This window comes from Apodemus sylvaticus, chromosome 7, assembly GCF_947179515.1.
Source record: "Apodemus sylvaticus chromosome 7, mApoSyl1.1, whole genome shotgun sequence".
NCBI lineage: Eukaryota > Metazoa > Chordata > Mammalia > Rodentia > Muridae > Apodemus > Apodemus sylvaticus.
The window spans coordinates 48,670,431-48,695,765 of record NC_067478.1 but is presented as its reverse complement, the minus strand read 5'-3'; the positions used below and the strand labels follow the sequence as shown (position 1 = coordinate 48,695,765).

General features: G+C 37.7%; 1 protein-coding gene across 3 annotated transcripts in view; it reads left to right on the top strand.

The window, feature by feature from the left end:
• Senp6 (SUMO specific peptidase 6) overlaps positions 1–25,335 on the top strand; it is an 83,922-nt gene that overhangs the window by 51,707 nt on the left and 6,880 nt on the right. For all 3 annotated transcript variants that reach the window (XM_052187748.1, XM_052187746.1, XM_052187749.1), the window contains 13 exons: positions 2,201–2,365; positions 4,248–4,281; positions 4,575–4,769; positions 6,344–6,570; positions 8,183–8,292; positions 8,375–8,491; positions 9,901–10,020; positions 11,851–11,943; positions 14,689–15,113; positions 21,126–21,229; positions 23,774–23,862; positions 24,926–24,994; positions 25,092–25,242. In XM_052187748.1, coding sequence (XP_052043708.1) covers positions 2,201–2,365; positions 4,248–4,281; positions 4,575–4,769; positions 6,344–6,570; positions 8,183–8,292; positions 8,375–8,491; positions 9,901–10,020; positions 11,851–11,943; positions 14,689–15,113; positions 21,126–21,229; positions 23,774–23,862; positions 24,926–24,994; positions 25,092–25,242 — 1,899 coding nt within the window. The remainder of the gene's footprint in view (positions 1–2,200; positions 2,366–4,247; positions 4,282–4,574; positions 4,770–6,343; positions 6,571–8,182; positions 8,293–8,374; positions 8,492–9,900; positions 10,021–11,850; positions 11,944–14,688; positions 15,114–21,125; positions 21,230–23,773; positions 23,863–24,925; positions 24,995–25,091; positions 25,243–25,335) is intronic.

The window sequence follows — 25,335 nt, the reverse complement described above, 5'->3', positions numbered from 1 at the left end:
GGATTCCATGCTTTCCATGTTTGAGAAGTATTTCAGTGTGTCTGTGTACCATATTTTTATTTCTTCCATCAGTTGGTGTGCATTTAAGTTGTTTGTCTTATATTGTGAATAGTACTATAATGAACATGGGCATACAGACATCTCTGGCAGCTGGTTTCATATGCTTTGGATAGTAGCAGTTGTATTGTCCTATTTTAATTTTTTGGAAAAATCTGTTTTGGAGCACCTCACTGTGGTTTTAATTTGCATTTCCCTTGTAATTAGTGGTACTAATCATGTTTTTCCTATACCTGATAACTATTTGTGTGTCTTTTAAGAACTGTCTATTTAAGTCTAATGTCCCTGCTTCTTGGTTTATTCATTTATTTTGAGATATAAGATCTCATTTAGCCTAGGCTGGCCTTGAATTTCCTACGTGTAGCACGTATGACAGAGCTGCCTCTATGTAAACGCCAGGGGCCAAGCAGCCACAAAAGCATCTCCTGCAGGAGAACCTAATTGAGGACTGTCTGAGAGACCGAGGATTGCCGGTGCAGACAATGCCAGACAATCAGGAGCTGCTGTTTAGAAGAGATGCTTTCTTGGGACCAATGGGAGGTGGGGGGGCGCCGCAGGTGATGGGTATTAAAGGAGCGGTGACCAGGTGAGCTTGCTGTGGTGTTTCTCACCTGCTCCCAGAGTCTGTGTGTTGACTCTGCGCCACCTCACCTCCAGCCCCCAAGGGCAGATAGTAGTCCAAGGCACAGAAAACATCTATGTGGCTAAAGATACTCTTCCTGCCTCTACTTCCCCAGTGCTGAGATCGTCGGCATGAACTTCAGTGCCAGCTTAATTAACTGGATTGTATCTGTGTTCATCACTGAGTTCCTTGTATATTCTAGATATTAACCTTTCTTAGGTATATAGTTGACAGTTTTTTTCCTCATATCTTTTAAGGTATGTGTGCTTTCAGTATCTTGTGTGAAAAAGTCCATTGCTATTCTGTCATTTGGAAGTCTCACTTTTGTATATTTTATAGAATTTAGATTGTGTATTAATGTCTTTAATCCATTTAGAGATAATTCTTGCACAGAAATATTCTTTTAGTATTTATTTTAAAATATTTTTAAAAAATTTTTTTACATGTGTAGGTGTTTTGCCTGTATGTGTATCTGTGCATCACTGGCTGCCTATGCCCACAGAGGTTAGAACTGGAGCTGGAATTAGAGTTACAGATGGTTGTAAGCCACCATGTAGTTGTTGAGAATCAAACTCAGGTCCTCTGAAAAGAGGAGCAGCAAGTGTTCTTAACCTGAGAACCATCTCTCCAGTCCTATTTGTGTTCTTGTGCTTGTTGAGAATGCATTTTCTTTGCATCATTTATGGAAAAGGACTATCTTTCCTGTAGTGTATATTCTTAGCACTTTATCCAAAATACGTTACCTGTAGTAGGGCGCTTGGGATGCTGAGGCACGATGAGTCTCAGCAGGAGGGCATTAGAGACTGTGCAAAGATCCTCCTTCAAAAACCAAAACAAGGGCTGAAGGGACAGCTCCGCTGCTGACAGCTAAAATGCAGACTCCACCCGCAGTGATCAAAACATCTCTCAAGTTATCCCTTTCTCCCTCCAGTAGTGTTCATGCATGTACAGACTCAATGACTAAACAGAACCTAAAATTATTTGCTTTAGAAGCGTGAATTTAATTTGCGTTGAGGTTTTTTATTCTGTTGCTTTGGTCGATATTCTATCAGTTGACCTTTTGGTCCGTGTTTATTGTGCTACCATAATAGGTTTGATTACTATGTTTTTGATTACTATGGCTTTGGAGTATATTTTGAAGTTAGATGATAGTTTTGTTGTTTTTTTCTTAGACAAGGTTTCTCTGGCAAATAGAGACAGTCTTAGCCATCAGTGCTTTTCATTTTAGCAAACAGAAGCTTAAGGATGTTACTAATTTTTGCAAAATTGTTAGTTGATATTTTGGCTGTGATTGGAACATAGCCAGTGTGTTTTGTGAGTTTTATTTCTGACCTTGAATTTGAGGTCATAACTTGAGAATTTACTTATAATTGCCATAATTTCTACTTTCTCTTATTCTAAGGTACGACAGTCAGTTCCATCAGACATTTCTCATATTGGGTCTTTTTGCATGTTTAGTTTCCAGGCCTGTTGCAGTTCCTTAATATGTGAAATTTTTTTTTTTGTTTGCTTTCTTTCCAGCTTGGTAATTCCATCAGCACACCTCTAAAACGTCGTAAAGTGAACACTCATGGAACTTTAACTCACACTATGTCTTTAAGCTGCCAAAACTTTGAAAGTGTCATTTTAAACTGCCGAAGTATACGAGTTGGAACACTCTTCCGACTGTTGGTAGAGCCTGTAATTGTAAGTATGTTCTTAAACTGTTGCTGTGCTAGTAACAAGAATCAGATGCCACTGACATGGTTAATCACTGTATTTAAAGTTTGCTCAAATAAATTACTGAAGTTGATATTTAAAATTTCAGATTGCTTTAAGAGTATATAAATAATAACCCATTAAAAACTGGTGGATTTGTAGATAGAACATAAATTCAAAGTGGTATTAGATTTACTGTAGGAAATGCATTTGACTCTCATACTTACAATTAAGTTCTGTCATTTGGTATTTTACTATACAGTTTGGGAATTCCTTGTCCAAAAATTAGCAATTATCTGAAGTCTGAAACTTTAGTACTGACAGGAACTTAAACTGTATTGCTAGATATGGTGATATATACTCTGAGCCAGATGCTGGTGTATACTACAAGCCATTTTGGAGTCTGGCATCAGGATCACCAGGAAATTTGGTGTGGTAGCATGGTTGCAAGCAAACCAACTTGGATAGTAAATGAGAGGCACATTTCTCAGCCTCAAAAAAAAAAATTGAGTTGGTTTTAGGGGTGGAGCTCTCAGTGATAGACACCGTGCTTGTACGGTGGAGCCTGTAATTGGAGACAGAACCTTGTATTCAGTCCTCAGTGTTGGTTGGGGGAAGGGAGTAAAGTTTTAGGTTTTGAAGGATTTAAATTTTTTGTTTTTAGATCAGGAATTTTTAACTACTAAAGCCTAAGAAAATATTCTACATGAACGTTTCTAAAATATGACCCTCCTTTGGTCTTCAGCGTTCTAGAATTTTGATTAAAGAACACATGGTCTGTGTTTGCTTCTCATGTATCTTTTTTGCTGCTGCTAATACATCTTATTCTTCAGTGCCTTTTTAAATATTTGCCTCTTTTGATTCTCTTCTCTAAACATTCAAGATAACTTGACTAAGGTTTATTAATTAGCCTTAATGTTAAGTACTCTCTACATTGAAATAACTAGAAAATTAAATCATTTTATAACCACCAATAATAATTCAGGAAAATAATATCAAAGGTGTTAAAACCACTGGGTAAAAGATTAATCTCACTGACTTAAGTATCTTTGCTCAGATTATTTAGTTATAAATGGATAAATATGGAAACAGCAAAAGGCCTAGCAGTCACTGCTGAGGCAGGTGGTTAATAACACAAACAGAGAGACAGCCTGGCACTTGCAGGACCATAGCGTGGGATCTCAGCATGTTATCCATTTCCTGAAATGGATGGATTGGATTTGGAGACCAGGAAACCCCTCTAGTGATTTCTAGTTGCAATCTAGTGCAATCTAGTTGCATTGTGTATACAACTTAGATCTCATAAAAGCCATGTCCTGAAGAATAGAGAGGCAAGTTTATAGTGTGGACACAGTTGGTATTTGCTGAATAATACAGACAGAGTAATGGTGTAGGGAAAATTAAATCAAGGATTGATGGAAATTTAAGTATACACTGTATGTTGAAGAAGTTAAACTTAATCTCTTAGATTTGCTGGTGAGGTTTTAGTTGTGTAGCAAATGTGCTTGTGTTTAGAGACTTCATGATGAAGGATTTAGGCATGAAATAATGACTGCTGTCTACTTTGTGGCTTTAGTAAAAATATAATTTTAAGCAATAATATAGTAGATATAAAAAATAATAACAGTTAATGAATCTAGGAAATGAGTGTTCAGGTAGATGTTCGCTCTAATATTCAAGTTCAAAATAGCAGAGGTTTTTGGTTTGTTTTTTTGGGGGGGGGGATGGATATTTCATCTTAGATTTAAGCACATGGTATATGACTAAGTTTTTATGCCCTTTGTATACTTATGGACCATATATACCATTTAGAATATGTCAAACATCATAAATCTATCATCAATACTAATTTGTCTTTTTGTTTTTAAAGTTTTCTTTAGAGTCAATCAAGATACATCTAGATGGTAAGCTATTTTTTATCTGTTCATGCACTAAAGTTTATACTGTTTCATTTTTATAGTAATATTTGTTTAACTAATTAACACATTGTATAAAGGGCTTCATGTAATTTTATTTTGCAATGCAACTAAGCTTAATATTTTAGTCTCCTTTTTATTTAGAAAAATTACATTTTATAAATGCAGTTCTTAAGAATAATGTAGAGTATAGTAAATTATTAATTTTAAGCTTGTATTTCCTCCATTTTTGGTTTGTCACCTTAAAAATTTGCTCCTTTTTCATTTCTGTTTCCTTCTAGGACCAGAAAGTGATCCTATAGAGATTATTTTAAATACCTCTGATCTAATTAAATGTGAATGGTGTAATGTCCGGAAATTACCAGTAGTGTTTCTCCAGGCAATACCAGCAGTATATCAGAAGCTGAGCATGCAGCTACAGATGTGTAAAGAAGATAAAGTTTGGAATGATTGTAAAGGAATAAACAGGATAACAAGTAAGTTTTGTAGACAAGTTACAGTTAAGATAGGTCTGCAGAATAGGAGTGTTGTAGAAAGTGGAATGTTTTATCAGTGCTTCATGAGAAGTTGAAGCAGTGATTTCCAGGTCAGTCAGTACTTACTTCATTTGGTAGGAATGTAATTTCCTTACTGTGAATGGCAACCCCAGCCTCTGAGGAAAGGCCAGCAAAAGTAGAAAGGTTGAAGATGAACCTGGGTTTGCCCATTTAGAAAGGTTGCAAGTGGGTTAAAACTCCAAGGATCTGAAGTCTACAACACTTAAGTAAAATGAATTTAACTGATGTGACTGCTGAATTAAGTTTGTCTAAGGAGCTGAGACTAGGAAAATTTGAAGGACATAAAAGAGGTCTTTATTCCTTAAATAGATGTAGTTCTTCACTTTGCTATAACAACACAGCTGTTCTTATACTAAGTACATTTGGAGCTGGGGAGATGCTTCGGTGGTCAGGGTCACTTAGTGCTCTTGTAGAGGATATGGGTTTGTATCCCAGCACCCACATGGCAGCTCACAGTTATATGTAACTTCAATTCTAAAAGGTGTAACACTCTTTGGCCCCTCTGGGCACCAGGCACACAGTCCTACACTGATATACATGAAGGCAAACACAAACAATAAAATTAATTAATTAAAAAAACCGTTTTAGCATTAATTGCAGTTGTAGCTTAGCATCAAGAAGATGCTAATATAGTTGTAAAAATTTATACACATTAATGAACAACACGTCTTTGCAGGTCTATAATGTGGAGATAATACTATGTGCTTGGCTTTTTCCTAACCGTCCTTAGTAGAAATGCTAGTTGATATATTTTAAGATTATAAATTAGTTTTGATCCTTTCGGAATGGTGGTTCTCAACCTTTAGCACAGTTCCTTATGTCATAGTAAACCCCAGTCATCATGACTCTAATTTTACTACTGTTGTAAGCCATGATCTAAATATCTGATATGCAGGGCACCTGATATCCAGCCCTGTGGAGGCTGGGAGCCATAAACTGAGAGCCATGCTTTAGAAATAGATTGCTTTTGTTTTTTTTGATAGCTTTGTTAATTCCCCATGTACCAAATACTGTTATGGATATATATGCCAGAACTGTAATCATCTGGAGAATAACTGGTTGGTACTCTTCTTAACTATGTATACAGATGCACACATGCGTGTGCATACACAGATGTGGACACCAGAGGTGGTCAGCCTCAGTATTGTCCAGCTTTTTGAGACAGGGTCTTTTACTGCTCAAGATGTAACATATAGGCTAGCCTGGCAGGGGTGCAAATCTCCATGTCTTTTTATGTAGATTTGGGGAATCAAACTGAGATTCTTTCTCATGCTCTGGGGCCAAATGCTTTACTGACCTAATTATCTCCCCAACCCTCTTTGGCCCCTCCCCCCTTTTAAAGAGTGTCTCAGTGTTCACTGTGTAGCTCAGGCTTCCGCAAACTCACTTCACACATGCTGGAATGAAGGCACAAGTCACTCTCCCCACTACATAGGCTTTAAAATTGTTCACTTAGTCTGTTCAGTCTCACAGCTGTGTTTATTTCTTTGCAGGTTTAGAAGAACAGTACATTATTTTAATTTTTCAAACTGGCCTTGATCATCAGGCAGATGTGGTCTTTGAAAGTATCATTACTGACATTGGTATAAGGAATAATGTTTCCAACTTTTTTGCAAAAATTCCTTTTGAAGAAGCCAATAGCAGACTTGTTGCCTGTACAAGAAGCTATGAAGAGAGCATCAAAGGAAACTGTGCGCAAAAAGAGAACAAAGTGAAAACTGTAATTATATTTTAAAGTCTTACCATAATTTTAATAGTTGGGTAATTCTGTTTGCTTTTTGTAAGGACTCAAAACCCTGTTAGCTGTGGTCAAAATAAGGGCTTCTACATATGTTAATGTTAGACTTCCAACATTCATCTTAAAGAAATTTACATTTTAAAACATGTTTTGCCTCTCACTTGGTTCCCTTTCACACTGTTTCTCTTCAGCTTCTCCCTTCACACTGCATTTACTGCTCACTCAGAGAGACTGTTACCCTGTGTCCCAGAGCTAAAGTATATGCAGGTCCCCTGTGCATTGTCACATTTGTTTTTAACAAAGATGACAATATTGGAAGTAAAGAATATTCTCTGACTTTGTCAAAATCTGCATGCAATTATATAGAAACCCCAAAAGTTCGGTAACTTTCAAACTTTGTGGTCACAGGAGCACTGTACCGTTTGTACGGCAATTCACTTTTGCTAATTTTAAAATTTGCGTAGTTTATTTGAAATAAAACTTTCAACCTGGCTACAAACTTAAATGTAGATGGTTTAAGGCATAATTTGATAGGTTTTGTTTGTTTGTTTCAGAGTCTTGTTTATAAACAGCTGGCAGACAGGCAGTCCTACCTGCTTATCTGAGGTTCTGGAATTACACTTGTGTCCCCCACACTCTAAAAACTTTGTTTTTGTTCATTTGTTTTAGCTTCTTATTGTTTTTATAGTTATTTTTAAGTTGATTCCTACTCTGTAGCTCTATATAGCCTATGTCTTACTATATAGACTAGGCTAGCCTAAAACTTTGCAATCTGCCTACTTCCTCAGCCCAATTAAAGGTGTGCATCAGCATGCCTGGCACAGTTTGTTTTTGGTTTTTTCTTTAATGCTCTCCTGTGCAGTTATTTTGTATCTCCAGTGAGCTGTGTATCCAGCTGCAAGGCACAGTCTTGATAACTGAACTAGACCTCATACATGTAGTGGGAGACAGGAAAGAGGAAGAGAGGAAATCTTTCCTCTTTTTCAGGGATTTAAGAATAGCAAGTTCAATGGACTCAGATGTCCTATAGTAAATGTTTAGCTCCCTGAACTGTCTGTTCTTAGCGCCTGCACCCCAGCTCCCATGGACTGCGTTAAATAAAGTTTCCACTGCTGTCAGAAAAACAAACAAACAAAAATCAACCAAACAAACAAACAAAAAAACCCAACTTTGGGATTGTTTTATTTTAGCAGTTTTTCAAATCTTGCCAGTATGAAGTAGACATAAAGCAACTAGAAAACCCATTATAATATATTGTCTGGAAGCTTCTAGTGAAACTAGCCCCTTTCCTAGCTTTTTGTTGCTTTGTATATTTAAGCACTGTTCATACTTTTCTTGATTTTTTGCTTGCTTTTTTATTTATTTGTTTTTGGGTTTTTTTGAGGCAGGATCTTATTATGTAGCCCTGGCTACCCTCAAACTCACTTTGGAGTCCAGGCTATCTGAGGTTTCCAGTGAGCCTGCCCAAGTCTCCTGAGTGCCTAGGTGATAGGTGTGCATTTTCCCCTGAAATGACTCTTCTGCCTTGTTCTTGCTCTTTTTATTAAGAAAATTCCCCAGTTAACATCACAAATTGGTCATTTTTTTCTACCAGGTGTCCTTTGAATCTAAAATACAACTTAGAAGCAAACAAGAATTGCAGTTTTTTGATGATGAGGAAGAAGGCGGAGAGAGCCATACGATCTTCATTGGCCCTGTAGAAAAGTGAGAGCATTCTTTTATGTTTTCAGTGCTTGAAAATGTCTGTTTCTGTGTTAAGTGATGCTTTCTTTTGCCTGTATTATAGGTTGATAGTATACCCCCCACCTCCAGCTAAGGGAGGCATCTCTGTTACTAACGAGGACCTGCACTGTCTAAGCGAAGGAGAGTTTTTAAATGATGTCATTATCGACTTTTATTTGAAGTAAGTTAAATGACTTGTTAGTAAACCTGACATTCTGCCATTGCATATCTTGTTAAATCTTTGCTTTCTAAAATCAGACTTTTGATTAGAAATTTTTGTCACTGCCATATACTGTGACAGTTAAGAAGAGTAATCTACTCAAGTGTTCTTTCTCTAATTTTCTCCCGTCATTTTTAAAAATGAGAATAAGCTCTTTCAGAGGTCTTGAGTTCAATTCCCAGCAGACACATGATGGCTCACAACCATATGTAATAATGGGATCTGATGCCTTCTTCTGTGTGTCTGAAGACAGCTGCAGTGTACTCATATACATAAAATAAGTAAATCTTTTCAAATGAGAACAAAGGGTTGTGGGAGTCGAATGAGGCACCACCCGTGAGACAGTAAGGAAGAGCCGGCAGCTTTCACAGACACCGACTCACTGTGTGTTTACTGTGTGTAGTGAGCAGGCTACTGTTTCCTAGTGCCTAGATATTTCAGCATCTCTTAACTCAAAGCGTGTTTTGAAGCTTGATTGTTGAAACCTGAAAAGTTGATTTAATAGCTCAGTAGTGGAATTCACTTCACACTTTTTGAGAGAAAAGACATGTAACTTCTACTCTAGGGCTCTGACATCAGAGTTATCAAGTTATAATTTCCCTTTGCAGTATAAGGGATCATGGATGGACGTTTCTCTAAGTCTCCAGCACAGTAGCAAGAAAAACAAGAATGTTTTATAAAAAGATTTATTCACTTTGCAACCCAATATCAGCTGTGCCTTTCTTCCCAGGTCTTCTCCCCACCCCACTTCCCCTTTCCTTTTGAGAGTGGGGAGCCCCTCTCTGGGTGGATTCTTGAATTTCTGTTTCTTGTGTATGAGTGTTTGCTGGCATGTTTGTGTACCATGTATGTCCTGGGAGCTAGAGTTGTAGATGGCTGTGTGCGCTGCCACCAAACCCAGGTCTTAGCAGAGCTGCACCTGCTCTTCTTGCTGTTGAGCCGTCTTTTCAGCCCTAGGATTAGCTTCTTATTCTGCATAATATTCTTAAAATTCTTCGTTTTCCTGTTTATGACAGCCATTTCTTCTGAGTACCATACCATATATTTTATTTTTCCATTCATTACCTTTTCTGCCAATTTTTTTTTTACAGTTTTGAATAATGCTTCTGTGAATGTTTCTAGAAAATATTTCTGTATACTTATTTTTCTGGCCTAGAGTTTGTTTTAAAACATATCTTTCAAGTCATAGTTTTAATTCTAAAAACAGACCACTTTAAATTTCCTAAAGATGTTTTGGTGACTAATGCATAGAGTACATTAGGTAAATTTCATTTCTAAGATAGTGATTATGGTGGCTAAATAAATGATTATTTGAATATTGAGTGAACTGTGATCTATTATATAATAATTGGTTTTTTTCCTTAAAATAGATACTTGGTGCTTGAAAAATTGAAGAAAGAAGAAGCTGATCGAATTCATATATTCAGTTCTTTTTTCTATAAACGCCTTAATCAGAGAGAGAGGAGAAATTCTGAGACAACTAATTTGTCGTAAGTCAGATTCTTAACAATTCCTTTAATACTTTATGCCTTAACCTATGGGTATTAGTTCTCCATTTCACATGAGATAACAAGACATTTGTGCCCTGTGGGTGAAATGCTATAGTATTTGCATTTGACCTAAATATATATTCTTTCATATACATTTTTTCTTGCTTACTTGTAATGTGGTGTAAATATTAGATTCCTGTGAAGCAGTGTTCTTCAGTGGGTGATGGCGAGGAGAACAGTGTGTCTAAGTCTTAACATGGCTAGACCTTCCCTCAAAAATGTTTTCTCAATATTTGAATTCATGGATGCAAAATGAAGGGCCTATGATAATTTAAAACACCGTCCAGCAAAAGCCCCATAGATCCCTGTGTTTACATTCTTGTTTCGTGATGAATCTTCCACTAGGAGCAGCACAGAGCTCAGGTTCATTTATTCTGTATGGATAAACATACTTTTAGCTTCCCTGAAATAATCTTGCACTCATTTTAAGGGGATAACTTAAAAAAAAATCATTTTACTTCTATTGAGCAACATCTTTTCTTTGTTTGTCTCTCAAAATAATATCATTAATTATATCCTGATAACTTCACAATACCTAGAATTCCAAGGCTGTATAGGTCTAATAAATACCTAGACCAGTGGAGCCCAAATAGGACTCATTTGTATTTCTTAGATGGTGATGAAGCCATCACTGTGTGCTTCTTCAAGTGTTCCTTCCGTGGTGCTGAGACAGGAAGCTTGAGCCTGTTCTCTGTGCTCTTGTTCTCTCTGTGGACTGGGGACTGAGCCAGAGCCTTGGCTTGTGCGAAGCAGACCGGTTCTCTACACTGAGCTGCCTCCCAACCCTTAATCTGGACTTTGGGTTTGGTCTTGTTTCTTTTTTTTTCCTCTTGAGACAGGGTTTCTCTTTGTGGCCCTGGCTATCCTGGAACCCACTATGTAGGCCAGGCTGGCCTGGAACTTGCAGAGATCCGCCTGCTTCTGCCTCCTGAGTGCTGAAATTAAAGATGTGTGCCACCACTGCCTGACTTAAGCTCTTAGAATAATTGTTTTCAGACAAGTTAAGGAAATTCTATTCTGCTATCATACCTGAATTCTTTACAACTGGCATTTAGGTCTTACTCTTGGCTTTAACTGATCAAAAAATTCAAGAGTTGGCACATCATCTTGTAACAAAACTTGAGTTGGGGTTGCTATGCCAGATATAAATTATTTTTTCTACTATTTAAGAATTTGAAATACATTTTAACCACAGTTCATAATTTATGGTGTTTCTCTGTTTATTTTCAAATAGTGCATATTTTACCTGATCCCTTCCTTTCAGCTGCCAGTAAATTATGTTTTGTTAATTATCCCAGGATAGTTCCTAATAGCAACTTCAAACCGGTTAGAAGGTAGAAGCAAAAAGAAATTGAGCCAGGAAAAGCATCGAAGCTCCCTAGAATGTTGTGAAATGAACTAAAGGCTTCTCCCTGCAGAGTCAATGATGAGGTTTCAGGCCTTCTCTCCCTGACTTCATCTAAGATCCTCTGCTCATGAGTCTGCTGTGAGGGCACAGACTGCTCTAGCAGAGGGTTAGGGTTTGGTTCCCAGGTTCAAATGGCAATCTGCTACTCCAGTTCTAGGGTACCCTCTAGGGACTCGAGGGCACCAGCCACATGTGTGATGCACATAAATACAGGCAAAACACATGCCACGTTCTTTCTTCAACCCGTTAAAACCTCAGGTGAAACTGTGTGAGGTGTTACAGCTGACTCTTCTAATTGTAAGTCACTGCATATCAACTATGACTGTGATGACACTTGAAGGTGATTGGTTTCTTTCTTACAGGATACAACAAAAACGGCATGGGAGAGTAAAAACGTGGACCCGGCATGTAGATATTTTTGAGAAGGATTTTATTTTTGTACCCCTTAATGAAGCGTGAGTAAAATTTTATCTGAATGTGATGATACAGTCTTGTTAAAATGAAAGATTTGCTTTAAAACATCTTTCTGAAATTTGTTCTATGTGTAAAAAATACTTATGTGGTTTGTGTGTGTGTGTGTGTGTGTGTGTGTGTGTGTGTGTGTGTGTGTGAGAGAGAGAGAGAGAGAGAGAGAGAGAGAGACCGAGACCAATTAGGAGAGCTCATTTCTCTTGAGTCAGAGCATCAGTTATAGCTTCAAAGCACAACTTACTTGACTGAATTTTTTATGCATAGTATAATAAAATTCATAATCAAGTTTAAACTTATTCTGCATAAAATAACGTTTCTTAGAATTTATCATATAAAGTAGCATAAGCCTCTTAAGAGAAAAGAGGAAAGTTGTTTATAATTTAGAATAGTAAAAGTATTAAGTTGAAATATAATTTAGGTCATATATAGTTTAGGGCCACTATGATCACTATGTCCATAGACATCAATATGACATACGTATGACGTACAAGTGGTGGAGAACCAGCAGAGTTGGGGGCCAGTGCAAGATTCTACACCTATGAGTTGATGGAAAACAGTCTGTAAATTTCTAGTCTTATGTTTTTTTTTTTTTAAGAGGTTAAAGCCACATTACTGGATAGGCCACCATTGATTTGTCATCTGCTTTATTTTAGTCATGATGTTGATCTTTGTTTTTTTGTTTGTTTTTGAGATAGGGTCTCCATATATAGCCCTGATTTGCCTGGCACTCTCTCTATAGACCAAGCTCCTTAGACTCAAAAAGATCCACGTCTGCCTTCAGAGTGCCGGGATTGAAAGCATATACCACCATACACCCAGCTTGATGGTTTTTGGGTTTTTTTAAGATTTATTTTTATTTTATATGTATGAGTGTTTGCCTGCATTTATATGCACCACTGGTGCCCTTGGAGGTCAGAAGAGGGAACCAGATCCCCTAGAACTGGTGTTAAGAATGTTTGTAAAATACCATTGGGTACTGGGAACTGAGCCCTGGTGTCTCAGCAGGAAGTGTTCTTAGCCAATGAGCCATCTCCAACCTCCTGATGCTGATTTTCTTTAAGCCCTGTAATTTTTCGGTTAGAAGTGATCATATGCCTCAGTATCGTCCTTTTAAATTAGTAGAAAAAAAGGCATTTTGCCTAGTTTTTAAGTGAGGCAACAGGAAGTGTGTGATTCTTATGTTAGTAGGATTAGAGAATGGTGACTATACTCACCATGTTACCTCATAAATACTGTTTTGCAAGATTTCATCCATGCTGTCCTCAGACTTGATCTGTAACCACAGATGACCTGGCGTCTTGGGTCCTCATTCCTCTCTAGTGGTAATGAGGCTCCATGCTTGGAGCGTCAGTTTTTGAAACACTTTTCTACATTTTATCATTTTTAAAACTGAGGTAGAACTTAGGATTTCCTGTGTTTTAGATATTGAAATGAGGACATTGACACACTGTTTCTTCTGCTGTAGCCTGTCCTAAGACCATTATATTCTAATAACTAATTCTAAAGAATAGGAAAGAGGTATTCATCCATCTGGTCTTTTGCTTTGTCTGTGAGTGGCTTGTTTGTTTGTTTGTTGTTTTGTTTGGGGCTTGGAGGTTTGTATTTTATTTGTTTTTGAGACAGAGCCTCACTCTGTAGCTTTGCCTAGAATGTGCTATGTAGACCAGGCTGGTGTCAAACTCATAGAGATCAGCCTGCCTCTGCTGCCTTAGTGCAACGCCCCTCCTGGAACCCTTTGACCTTTTGAATACTGAGAACAAAACCTATCTTTATGATCTTTGTGATCTCTGCTCAGTGGTAGGATACTCACCTAATATGGCCAAGGTCTTGGGCTTGATCCCTAGCTGTGAAGAGAAAATGTTTTCTATTGAGGGAATATTTTCCTGGCATCTTACTACATGACAGATATTGTACTCACCTAATAAGTCCTCTTTCGTCTATAGCCTGTTCATTGCCTACTATGGTTAGTAAATAAGTTATTGATGAGTGTTAGGCTACACAGCTTTCTTTTTCTAGTGAACTATACTGTTGATAGCTGTAATACCTGAAATCGCAACATGAACTTGTACTTGATAGTTAGAACTACTTACTAAATGCTTGAGATTTTATAACAATATAGATAAGATATGCTGTTTTCATTTAATATCTATTTCAGCATAGCATAAGATTAAGGATTAGGTATATTTTTTTTTAATAATAAGGCTTTCTTACTTTTTTGAGAAAGGTTTCTCTGTGTAGCCCTGGCTGTCCTAGAACTCACTCTGTAGACCAGGCTGGCCTCGAACTCTGAAATCCCCCTGCCTCTGCCTCTTGAGTGCTGGGATTAAAGGCGCCTTCATCGCCCAGCAAGGCTTTCTTACTTTAAGAGTCAAAAGAGACATGATAAAAATTTGAATGGATTCTGTAAATGAAAAAATGCAGATTGTTTGCAAGAATGAATTTAATACTCTCATAATAATAATTAATTACATTATAATATATTAATAATAGGTACTGTAATAACAATTAGGTAAGTAATGTGGCAACAACCCCTCACAATTAGTCAACATTGTAGTATGTTAGCCACTGACAATAAGCAAATGAGAATAGGTATAAACAATATAAAAATTTTAAAAGATCAGTATTTATCTTTTGTGAAAGGTTTGTGAAAACCTTTTCAATTGATAGTTGTTGATAACCATGATGAGCGTTTCCAATGGTATATTCAGTGGTGTTGTTTGTTTTTACAGTGCACATTGGTTTTTGGCTGTTGTTTGTTTCCCTGGTTTGGAAAAACCAAAATATGAACCTAATCCTCATTACCATGAAAATGCAGTCATGCAAAAACCTTTAAGTGGAGAGGACAGTTCTGTTTCTTCTGCCAGTGAGATGGACGCTTGTTCACAGAGCTCGGCTGCCAAGCCCGTGATTAGGAAGATGGTAAATAGAAAGCATTGCTTAGCTGTCCCTGACTCTAGTGCTGCCCAGGAAGAAAGGGAGCCTGGGTCCCGGAGAGGCGCGTACAGTGTGACATGTACTGTGAAAAATAAAAGTCATGCTGTCAATGAAAATGAAGAACCAAGTAACGGAGAATCTGCGTGCCAGGACATCTCTGATAGAACGCAAAGTGAGAACGGCCTCCAGGATGCATGCTTCAATTCTGCACATCATCCCGGTACGCACTGATAATGATTGAAAGGGTAAAGGGATTCAAAGTACAACTGTTCGGGTTATGTAGTTTCTCTTGTCAGACTTTCTGAGGTAGAATTTACTTATAATAACATTAGCTCATTTTATGGATATTGCTTAAGTTTTGTTAATGTATTCAGTCATGTAGTTAATATGATAACCAACATTTAGAATCATTCAAAAAAAAAAAAAAAAGCTGGTGTCTCTTGTGCAGTCAGTCTCATCTCTTTACCCCTAGAAGCAGAATTAACATCTCTAGTCTGAAATTGATGGTGCCACTGAAAAATTCTTGTGTAAAAGGTTGTAGAAATATTACAACTGTTATATTACGACTGTTATCTTCCAGTAGTCTATATAAGATATATGTGAAAAGTAATTTCGGACTCAAGCTTGAGTTTCATCTTGATTTCACAACTCAAAATTCAAAGGGAAAATAACCTTGGAATTTATAAACCTTTTATTTCCCTTCAGCTCTCATGATTGGTTCTCATTCTTAAGTTAGAAATTATCATTTCTGTGAATTGTGTCATGGTATGCTGAGTTTCTGGGCTAATATCCACTTATCAGTGGGTGCATATACCATATGTGTTCTTTTGGGATTGGGTTACCTCACCCAGGATATTTTCTAGTTCCATCCATTTGCCTAAGAATTTCATGAAATCATTGTTTTTAATAGCTGAGTAAATATACCACATTTTCTGTATCCATTCCTCTGTTGAGGGACATCTGGGTTCTTCTGGCTATTAAAAAGGAGGCTGCTATGAACATAGTGGAACATGTGTCCTTATTACATGGAGCATGTTCTGCGTATATGCCCAGGAGTGGTATAGCTGGGTCCTCAGGTAGTACTATGTCCAATTTTCTGAGGAACCTCCAGACTGATTTCCATAATGGTTGTACCATCTTGCAATCCCACCAACAATAGAGGGGTGTTCCTTTTTCTCCACATCCTCACCAACAAGTGTGGGTGTTTTGGTCCTTCTTAGAAAGGGGAACAAAATATTCATGGGAGCAAATACGGAGAAAAAGTGTGGAGCAGAGATTGAAGGAAAGGCCAGCCAGAGACTGTCCCACCTGGGGATCCATCCCATATACAATCACTAAACCCAGACACTGTTGTGGATGCCAAGAAGTGCTTGCTGAAAGGAGCCTGATATAGCTGCCTCTTGACAAGCTCTGCCAGAGCCTGACAAATACAGAGGTGAATGTTCTCAGCCAACCATTGGGCTGAGCACAGGGTCCCCAATGGAGGAGTTAGAGAAAGGACTGAAGGAACTGAGGGGTTTGCAACCCCATAGGAAGAACAACAATATCAACAAGCTAGACACCCCCCACCCCCTAGAGCTCCCAGGGACTAAGCCACCAACCTAGGAGTACATATGGAGGGACCCTTGGCTCTAGCCACACATGTAGCTGAGGATGGCCTTGTCAGTCATCAGTGGGAGGAGAGGCCATGGGTCCTGAGAAGCCTCAATGGATGCCGCAGTGTAGGGGAATTTGAGGGAGGGAGGCGGGAGTGGGTGTGTGGGTAGGGGAACATCCTCATAGAAACAGGGGAAGGGGGATGGGATGGGGAATGGGAGGTACTGGGAAAGGGGAAACATTTAAAATGTAAATAAAGAAAATATCTAATAAAAAATTAAAGAAAAAAGAAAATATTGATAACATTTAAAAGTTATAAAAAAAGTCTCTTTAGTAACTAAAAAGCAAAAAGAAACTATCATTTCTAGCTTCTTTAACAGAAATCTAAAGGTTATGGTCAAAATTCTTTGATATCAAGTAACTTTCCTCCAACCTACAAGTTCTCCCTGTGCTGACTTCAGCATTATCCTAGTCAGGGTTACTATTGCTGGGACAATACACCATGAGCAAAATCAACTGGCAAAGGAAAGGGTTCATTTGGCTTATACAGCCACATCGCTGTTCATCATTTGAAAAGTCAGGACTGGACCTCAAGCAGAACAGGGACCTGGAGACAGGAACCAATGCAGAAGCCTTGGCGTGCTGCTTACTACCTGGATCCTCATGGCTTCCTCAGCCTGTTTATTATAGAAGCCAGACCACCATCCAGTGATGGTCCCACCCACAATGGGCTGAGCCTTCTCACATCGATCACTAATGTAAAAAATGGTCTGCATGCATGCCTACAACCCAATCTTAGAAGGCTTTTTTTTTTTTTTCAGTCAAGCCTCCCTCCTCTCAGATGGCTATCACTTGTGTCAAATTGATATAGAGCTAGTCAGCGCAAGCATTATTATTCACTGTAGATGTATGTCAAAACATCCTATTCTACCCTGTGTTTGTAGAGCGGCCCCTCGGGTTTATTGCTGAGTATCAAACCCAGGGCCTCACACTCTACCACTGAGCGACAATTGCCAACCCCAAGAATGTGTTCAGGTATTATGTGTCAGTTAAAAAATTTATGTGCTCCATAGTATTCAATGTAGTCTCTGCCTTGCAGGCCTTAAACTGTGCGTAGACCTATAAGTTTTGTGGGATAAGCTAGGCTATAGGAAATATATGTATTTTAAATTATGCAAAATTGATTATAATGAGCATATTTTTGGTGTTCTACCAACTTGTATTAGTGAATTGGGAGTTTCACATCTGGCATGGTAGTGCCAGCTTCTAATCTCTTCACTTAGGAAGTAGAGAACAGAAGGATCAGAAAGTGATGGTGAGCCCCAGCTACACAAGTTCAAAGTTCGCCTGGTTTATGTTCAGACCCTGTCTCAAAAACTAAAAAAGGCAAGGTCCTAGGGCGGAGACGTTGCTATACTAAGCTTCATAAGGTCCTGCAGCCACGAGATGAAATGGAAAGGAAAAATTGAACATAAAGAGCAGAATTGGTTGTTAAGAGCCAAACAGATCAAACCTTGTCTGGGTTCTTCTCCAGTCTCGTTCATTAGGATGCACTTAGGCAAAACATGCAAATGTGCAAGTTATTATTAACCCACCTTAATTCTTTCAGGGTTAGTATTTCAATTCTTAATTTGAAGAAAAAAACCTAAATATTTGCATGAAATCTCCAGAACCCAAGTATGTATAATGATTGATTGTTTAGGGTTTCGCAGGAGAAGACAAAAGGTAGGGAATATGGAAATAAGACAGTCTTAATATGGGAGTTCTTCTTGTGGCTTTGACATGATTGTGAGGGCAGAGGGTGGAGCTCAGTGGTAGAGGGCTTGCCTAGCATTTGTGAGGCCCTGGGTTCAATCCCCAGCACCACACAAAAGATAACATCAAAAACAATATTGTGATGGTTGGCAGCTGCCCATACTTGTGAATATATGACTGTTTCTGAGTATTTGTGGAATATTGGTTCCAGCCCCACTCCTTACAGAAAGATTAAAACCATTGATGCTTATGTATAAAATAGCATAGTGTTCATATATGGTGTGTTTGCATCCTCCCATAGACTCTAAAACATCTCTAGATTACTTATATCATCTAATTTGTTGAAATTCCTAAATATGTAGTTTTTTATTTTATTTGTGGTGCTAAGGATGAAACCGAGGATCTGGACATGCTAGGCAAGCACTTTCATTTAGCTATGTTCCCAGCCTCTCTAATACATTATTTGCGCAACTTGAAGGGAAAGGGACCTATACACATGTTCAGTGCAAAATATATTTTTTCTTCCATATATATGTATGTAAAATGTGTGTGTGTGTGTGTGTGTGTGTGTGTAATTTTTTTTAAAAAGGGCCTTACTGTGTCCTACTAGCTTGGAACTCGCACAGATCTGCCTCCTTCCCTGGGCTGGTTTAAAGGTGTATACCACCATGCCATACTCCCTGCCCTCCTATATTTTTAATGCATATTTTGTTGAATGCACAAGTAGAAAAGGCTGACTATACTAAAAAGTACTGGATTGTACACTTGAAATGAGTGAATGTTACATGAATTTTATCAGAGCTATTTAAAAACAAGACTGGGGAATAGCTCAGGGATGAGAACACAGGCCCCAAATTCAGTCATCAGTACCAGCAGTAATATAAGATAGTTTCTTTTTGAACAGTAATCTTATACATTTTAATGCAAGATGAAATCAATGACGTGAGCGGTGACTGTATGCATCAGAGCACAGCTTAGGGCTATCTAGGCACCACCCGTAGAGCTTCCCAGTGCCCCTGCAAGGTGTTTGGTTGAGCAGACTGTATGAAGATAGCCTCAAAACCCTAGTGGAGACTAAAGTACCAGATACTGTTTTATGTCATAATTTACATGTCAGTGGATCTTGTAGTTTGTATATTTGCTTTTCTTTCATATATGTGCCCCTACATTAATTCTATCTTTATAATTAAAGTCTGTGAAGCTAGTATCTCAGAAATCAATTTGTTATTGTTTGTATAAAAATTAACACTAATTCTGCTTTAGTTTTTTTTTTTTTTTGTCTTGCTTTAATTTAATGCTGGCCAGTTCCCACAGTTTGAGAAGTGATGCTCTAAAGTGACACAGTTGATTTTTCCTTCCCATTAAGGTTTCATAGCTTTTGTCAGCTGCTTTGAAGAGCTCAAAGGCTCAGAAGTATACTAAGGGCACTCTCTAAAGGTGACTTTCCCGACTCGAGAAAATGACTGACTGGCCTTATAAATGATGGTATATGAAAGGCTATGAGCTTATGGAAAATGTGTGCCTTGATTATTACTTGACTAGCTCAGTTCTGTTTGAGATATAGTTCAAAAGAATTATTTTAAATAGTTCACATCTTTTAACTCTCAAATTGGACACATGCAGGCAGAGTGGTATGGCCATAGACTATAGTATATTTGGATGGATTTTGAAATACTTTAATTGGTACAAGGTAAATATTAATGTAACAGTACTTTCTATAGATATAAATTGTTTGCTTCTAGAAATAATCTGATTGTATTGACTAATTTTTAATTGCCTTGGAATTAACATATGTTTTAGATTTAAACAAATATACAACACTTATTTCTGAGATACAAATTTAAGAGGTGTGTGTGTGTGTGTGTGTATAACAAAATTTACCATTAGTTTAGTTAGTTTAGTTAGTAGTGTCTTTCTGATTACAGCATTTTGATTTATATATCATTTCAAGAATGCATTTTGTTTTGCCTCTCCCTCAAGATACCTTATTTATATTTTTAACTCTTTATAGCTTTGTAACCTAAATTGAAGTAAACTTTTCTATCTAAAATACCTAAAGGTAATTCTTTGAGAATTTTTGAAATGTTGTACACTGTTTTAAACAATGTTTGGTATATTGTATTTAATATATTCAGTATGTTGTATTGAAATCTCTGACTCGGTTTCAGAATAAACATTTTTTTTCTTTCAAGACAGGGTTTCTCTGAGCAGCTCTGACTGTCCTGGAACCCTCTCTGTAGACCAGGCTAGCCTTGAAATCCCAGAGCCTCTGTCTTGAGTGCTGGGATTAAAGGCATGCAGCACCACACTTGGCTTAGAATGAACTTTTAAGAATGTCCATTTCAGTTTTATCCTAGTAATCATTTTCTTTTGTGGTATCAACACCTACAGCTGTTTTGTGTCATTTTATTCTATTGACAATAGTTATATAAACAAACTTACTCAAATGATAAACATTGGGAATCTTGTTTATCACGGGACTGTCATGTTACAGTTTTCTTTTTCCGATTTGTACAGAAGCAAGTCTACTTGTACTGTTCTTATCCACCCTGCATTCTTTTCATGTTTTCATAATTTTAATATAAAAACTATAGTTTTTATCTGTGTTCATGTTATCTATGTTCTATGGTTTATAACACATATACAGATTTATACACATATTCATATAACTTTTTTTTTGTCATATTTTGGGGCCCAAGTAGTAGAACAGCTCTGTAATTGACATCAATCTATGTTCTTACTTAAAAGAGCCCACTTTATACTTGTATTACATGCTACAGCAGGCTTTTTATTACGGTCACTTATTACTAGCATTTGTTTCAGTGTTCTGTCCTCCGGGTCCTAGGCACAAGTTTATCTTACACTGTTTCCCATTGTACAGATGCCTTAAGCAAAATCAGACTAAGCTATGGGGATCAGTCAGCGGACGGTGGGAAGCTGCTAGAGGATGGGCTCATCGACTTCTCGGAAGACCAGGACGACCCGGTAAGTCACAGAGGCTTAGGACCAGCCGTGGGGGCAGTGCTGCTTCTGGATTTGGGCTCTATTTCAAAACAAAACCAGTTTTCCAGTTCAAAGTTCCCAGGATACATTTATTATTGTTTGTGTTGAAACTGTGATATAGGCATTGAATTCTAGTACTTCCTGAGAATGTTTTAATACGAAGTCCATTTCTTGTCATGGGGCAGTGTAGCTCAGTGGTAGAGGGCTTGTTTACTTGCCCAGCATCGATAAAAAAAAAAAAATAACATTTTCTTTCAACATATTTATGGGCTGCTCTTGACCTTTGGTCTAATAATATCTGAGATGCTGTTAAACATGTTAAAGTGGTAAAATTTTCAATTGTGTAGTATACATAATTGTATATGTGAGAATGGTAAAATTATAAATTTTTTCCACTTTTTCGGTACCTTTTTTTCTACTTACCCAGTGACTGCTTTCTTGATTTCCAATTTAATGTACATATATTATAAAAACAGATAATATTTAATTAACATTATCATCAGTAAATTATGCTTTTTTTGGATTTTATTTGCCCCGATAAATATCATAAATACTTAAATATAAATTGTACTTTTGAAGATAGTTTATGAGAAAAGTTTGTGAGAAACTTAAATTTTCTTAAAATTTTCTCTCTAGAAATTGTTTATTTATTTTGTACGGGGCACACTTGTTTACCACAGTGTGCTTGTAGAAGTCAGAGCACAGTTGCAGGAGTCCTATTCTTTTACCATGTGGGTCCTTGAGAGCAAACTTCGATTTCTGATTTTATTATTTAGACAGACTGTCAGTTGTTCACATAGTACTGAAGATACTTCACACTTGATGCTGCACAGTGTGTTTTGTGTGTTATCCTCAGTTGATAGCATCTAACTGTAAGACACTCAGATGAACTGCTTTACATACCTGCTTGCCATAACCACAGGAGATTAAGAACTCAGTGTAAGCCGTGACTGTAAACCCATGGGCCTTAATCTCTCTGTGGGAAGATGTGGGCTGAGGTTTGTTTAAGATTTTGAAGTTTTTTACAGAAGTTTTTTTTTGTTTTTGTTTTTTTTTTTTTTTTACATTTAAACTATTTATAGAGACTTTACCTGATAGCAACATAATTCTTGGCTCCCCACTCCCTGAAAGTCCCATAAGCCCTCTTCCCCCCCCCCCCCCCCCCCCGTTCCCCCATCCACCCCTTCCCACTTTCCTGTTCTGGTATTCCCCATACTGCTGCACTGAGCCTTTCCAGAACTAGGCACCACTCTTCCGTTCTTCTTGGACATCATTTGATATGTGGATTATGTCTTGGGTATTCCAAGTTTCTAGGCTAATATCCACTTACCAGTGAGTGCATACCGTGATCTTTTGAGACTGGGTTACCTCACTTAGTATGATGTTCTCCAGCTCCATCCATTTGTCTAAGAATTTCATGAATTCATTATGTTTAATAGCTGAATAGTACTCCATTGTGTATATATGCCACATTTTTTGTATCCATTCCTCCATTGAGGGATACCTGGGTTCTTTCCAGCTTCTGGCTATAGGGCTGCTATGAACATAGTGGAGCATGCATCCTTATTACCTGCTGGGGAATCCTCTGGGTATATACCCAGGAATGGTATAGCAGGGTCCTCTGGAAGTGACGTGTCCAGTTTTCTGAGGAACTGCCAGACTGATTTCCAGAGTGGTTGTACCAGCTTGCAATCCCACCAGCAGTGGAGGAGTGTTCCTCTTTCTCCACATCCTTGCCAACACCTGCTGTCTCCTGAGTTTTTAATCTTAGCCATTCTGACTGGTGTGTGTAAGGTGAAATCTCAGGGTTGTTTTGATTTGCATTTCTCTAATGACTAATGATATTGAACATTTTTTAAGATGCTTCTCAGCCATCCGAAGTTCTTCAGGTGAAAATTCTTTGTTTAGCTCTGTACCCCATTTTTTAATAGGGTTATTTGGTTTTATGGGGTCTAACTTCTTGAGTTCTTTGTATATATTGGAAATATCAGAAATTTGAAACAAATTGGTGAGCACTGGTATTCACTTTAGATTGGGGTGCTCACTTGGTGGAAAAGAAAACAGCATTTTCCAGCTGTGTATTTATAAACCAAGGGATGATTCAAAAATGACTTTTATAAGTTTAAGTGGAAAGGAAGAAGTATAGCATAAATCCATTTTCACCATATGTTAACACCTGAAAGTTTGTCCTGACCGAAAAAAGCCTTTAGTGTTGCCAGGCTGGTGAGGTGGCTTAGTGGCACCTCACTTACCACACATGCTGACAACCTGAGTTGTATCCAGAACCCACCATAAATTTGGAAGGAAAGAAAACCAACTTCACAAAGTTGTTCCTGACCTCCACATGCACACATACAGAAACAATGAATAAATGAAGTTGAGTAATAGGCTGGTTGTCCCTGGACTAAAAGTATTGCCACTTTTTTGGAAGAAGTTTTGTCACCTGAAATGCTGTTTTCTTAGAGTATTAGTTCTTTTGATAGTAGATGCTTAATAACTAACCACTCTGTGTATCAATCTTTATAGGATGATAGCAGCGATGACGGGCTCCTGGCCGAGGAGAACTACAGCTCAGAAATAGGGCAGTGGCATTTAAAGCCCACTGTCTGTAAACAGTAAGCAGTGACTGCGCCCTGAAACCTGTGATATTCTCTCTCTCTCTCTCTCTCTCTCTCTCTCTCTCTCTCTCTCTCAAGAGTTACAGAATAAAGTGCAAGAGAACAATTCTTGCTTAAGGAGAATTCAGGGTCAGGGGAAAGTGGGTATGCTATCTAGAGATGTAGAAGGGAGGCCATTTCTATTTTCCATTTCACAGTTTTCCCAATGTGCTCCCACAGATGCATGCACACCTTCATAATGAACCGTTATAACTGTGTATATTATGTTTTTGAAGAGAGAAAACACTGTACATTGAAGCAGTAATGTGAAATTGACAGTTAGGCTAGTTTCATAGCTACTTTAAGGGGCAGAGAATAACTGAAGGCAGTCTTACCCTGCAGACTTTGTATCCGACTTAGAGACTCCTAGTCAGACTTGACAGAATTCCAATAGAGGATGTTCAGATTTGTATCCTACCACAATGCTTTTTATCTTAGAGATTTCCTTATTTGTTTGTATTTACAACATACTTCTACAGAATTAAAATTCTAAGCATCAGTTCTGAGTTGCACATAACGTTTTAAAATCTTGCCTAAAAACTATATTTTTTTATAAACTAATTCTAGTGGTTACTTGTTTGGTTTTCTATAATAAGCTGTAATGAGGCTATTGGAGGCCAGTGAGATGGGCAGCAGGTAGGGGCATTTACTGCCAACCTGGTGCCCCGAGTCTGATGATCCTCAGACCCCGTGGTGGAAGGTGAGCCAGCCCATTCAGGTTGTCCCTCCACAGGCATGCCGTGGCACGTACTGCACACATGCTCACAGACAATACTTCGCTTTTATAGGCTCCTATTTTTATTTTGCTGGGTTTCATCACTGTCCTGTAACATAGTGTTTAATGTTACTATAGATGTCTGTAAGGTTCGCATTCTGTACTTTAGTACTTACTAAAACCAAAGAATTTTCAAGGTTTTTTTAATGTTAGTAATATACTATTTTTAATTTTCTTATGCATATGTAACATAATTCATATATGTAACATAATTCATATTTAACTTGTATTATTTTTGTCCTGTAGACCTTGTATCCTACTAATGGACTCACTCAGAGGCCCTTCTCGGTCAAATGTTGTCAAAATTCTAAGAGAGTAAGTTCAAAACTATACCCTACCCATTAGATAAGCTGGAGCTGAGGTAGAAAGTATACTTACATGATGTGTATTCTTGGTGCGTGTGTTGTTGTAGGTATTTAGAAGTGGAATGGGAGGTTAAAAAAGGAAGCAAAAGAAGTTTTTCCAAAGATGTTATGAAAGGGTCCAACCCAAAAGTCCCACAGCAGAACAACTTCAGTGACTGCGGTGTATATGTACTACAGTATGTAGAGAGCTTTTTTGAGGTGAGTTTCATTTCATCATATCTTGTGAAATAATGAAATATGTATTTGATTTTTCATGTGATTAAAAGCAATAGGGAAATAATTCATATAAAT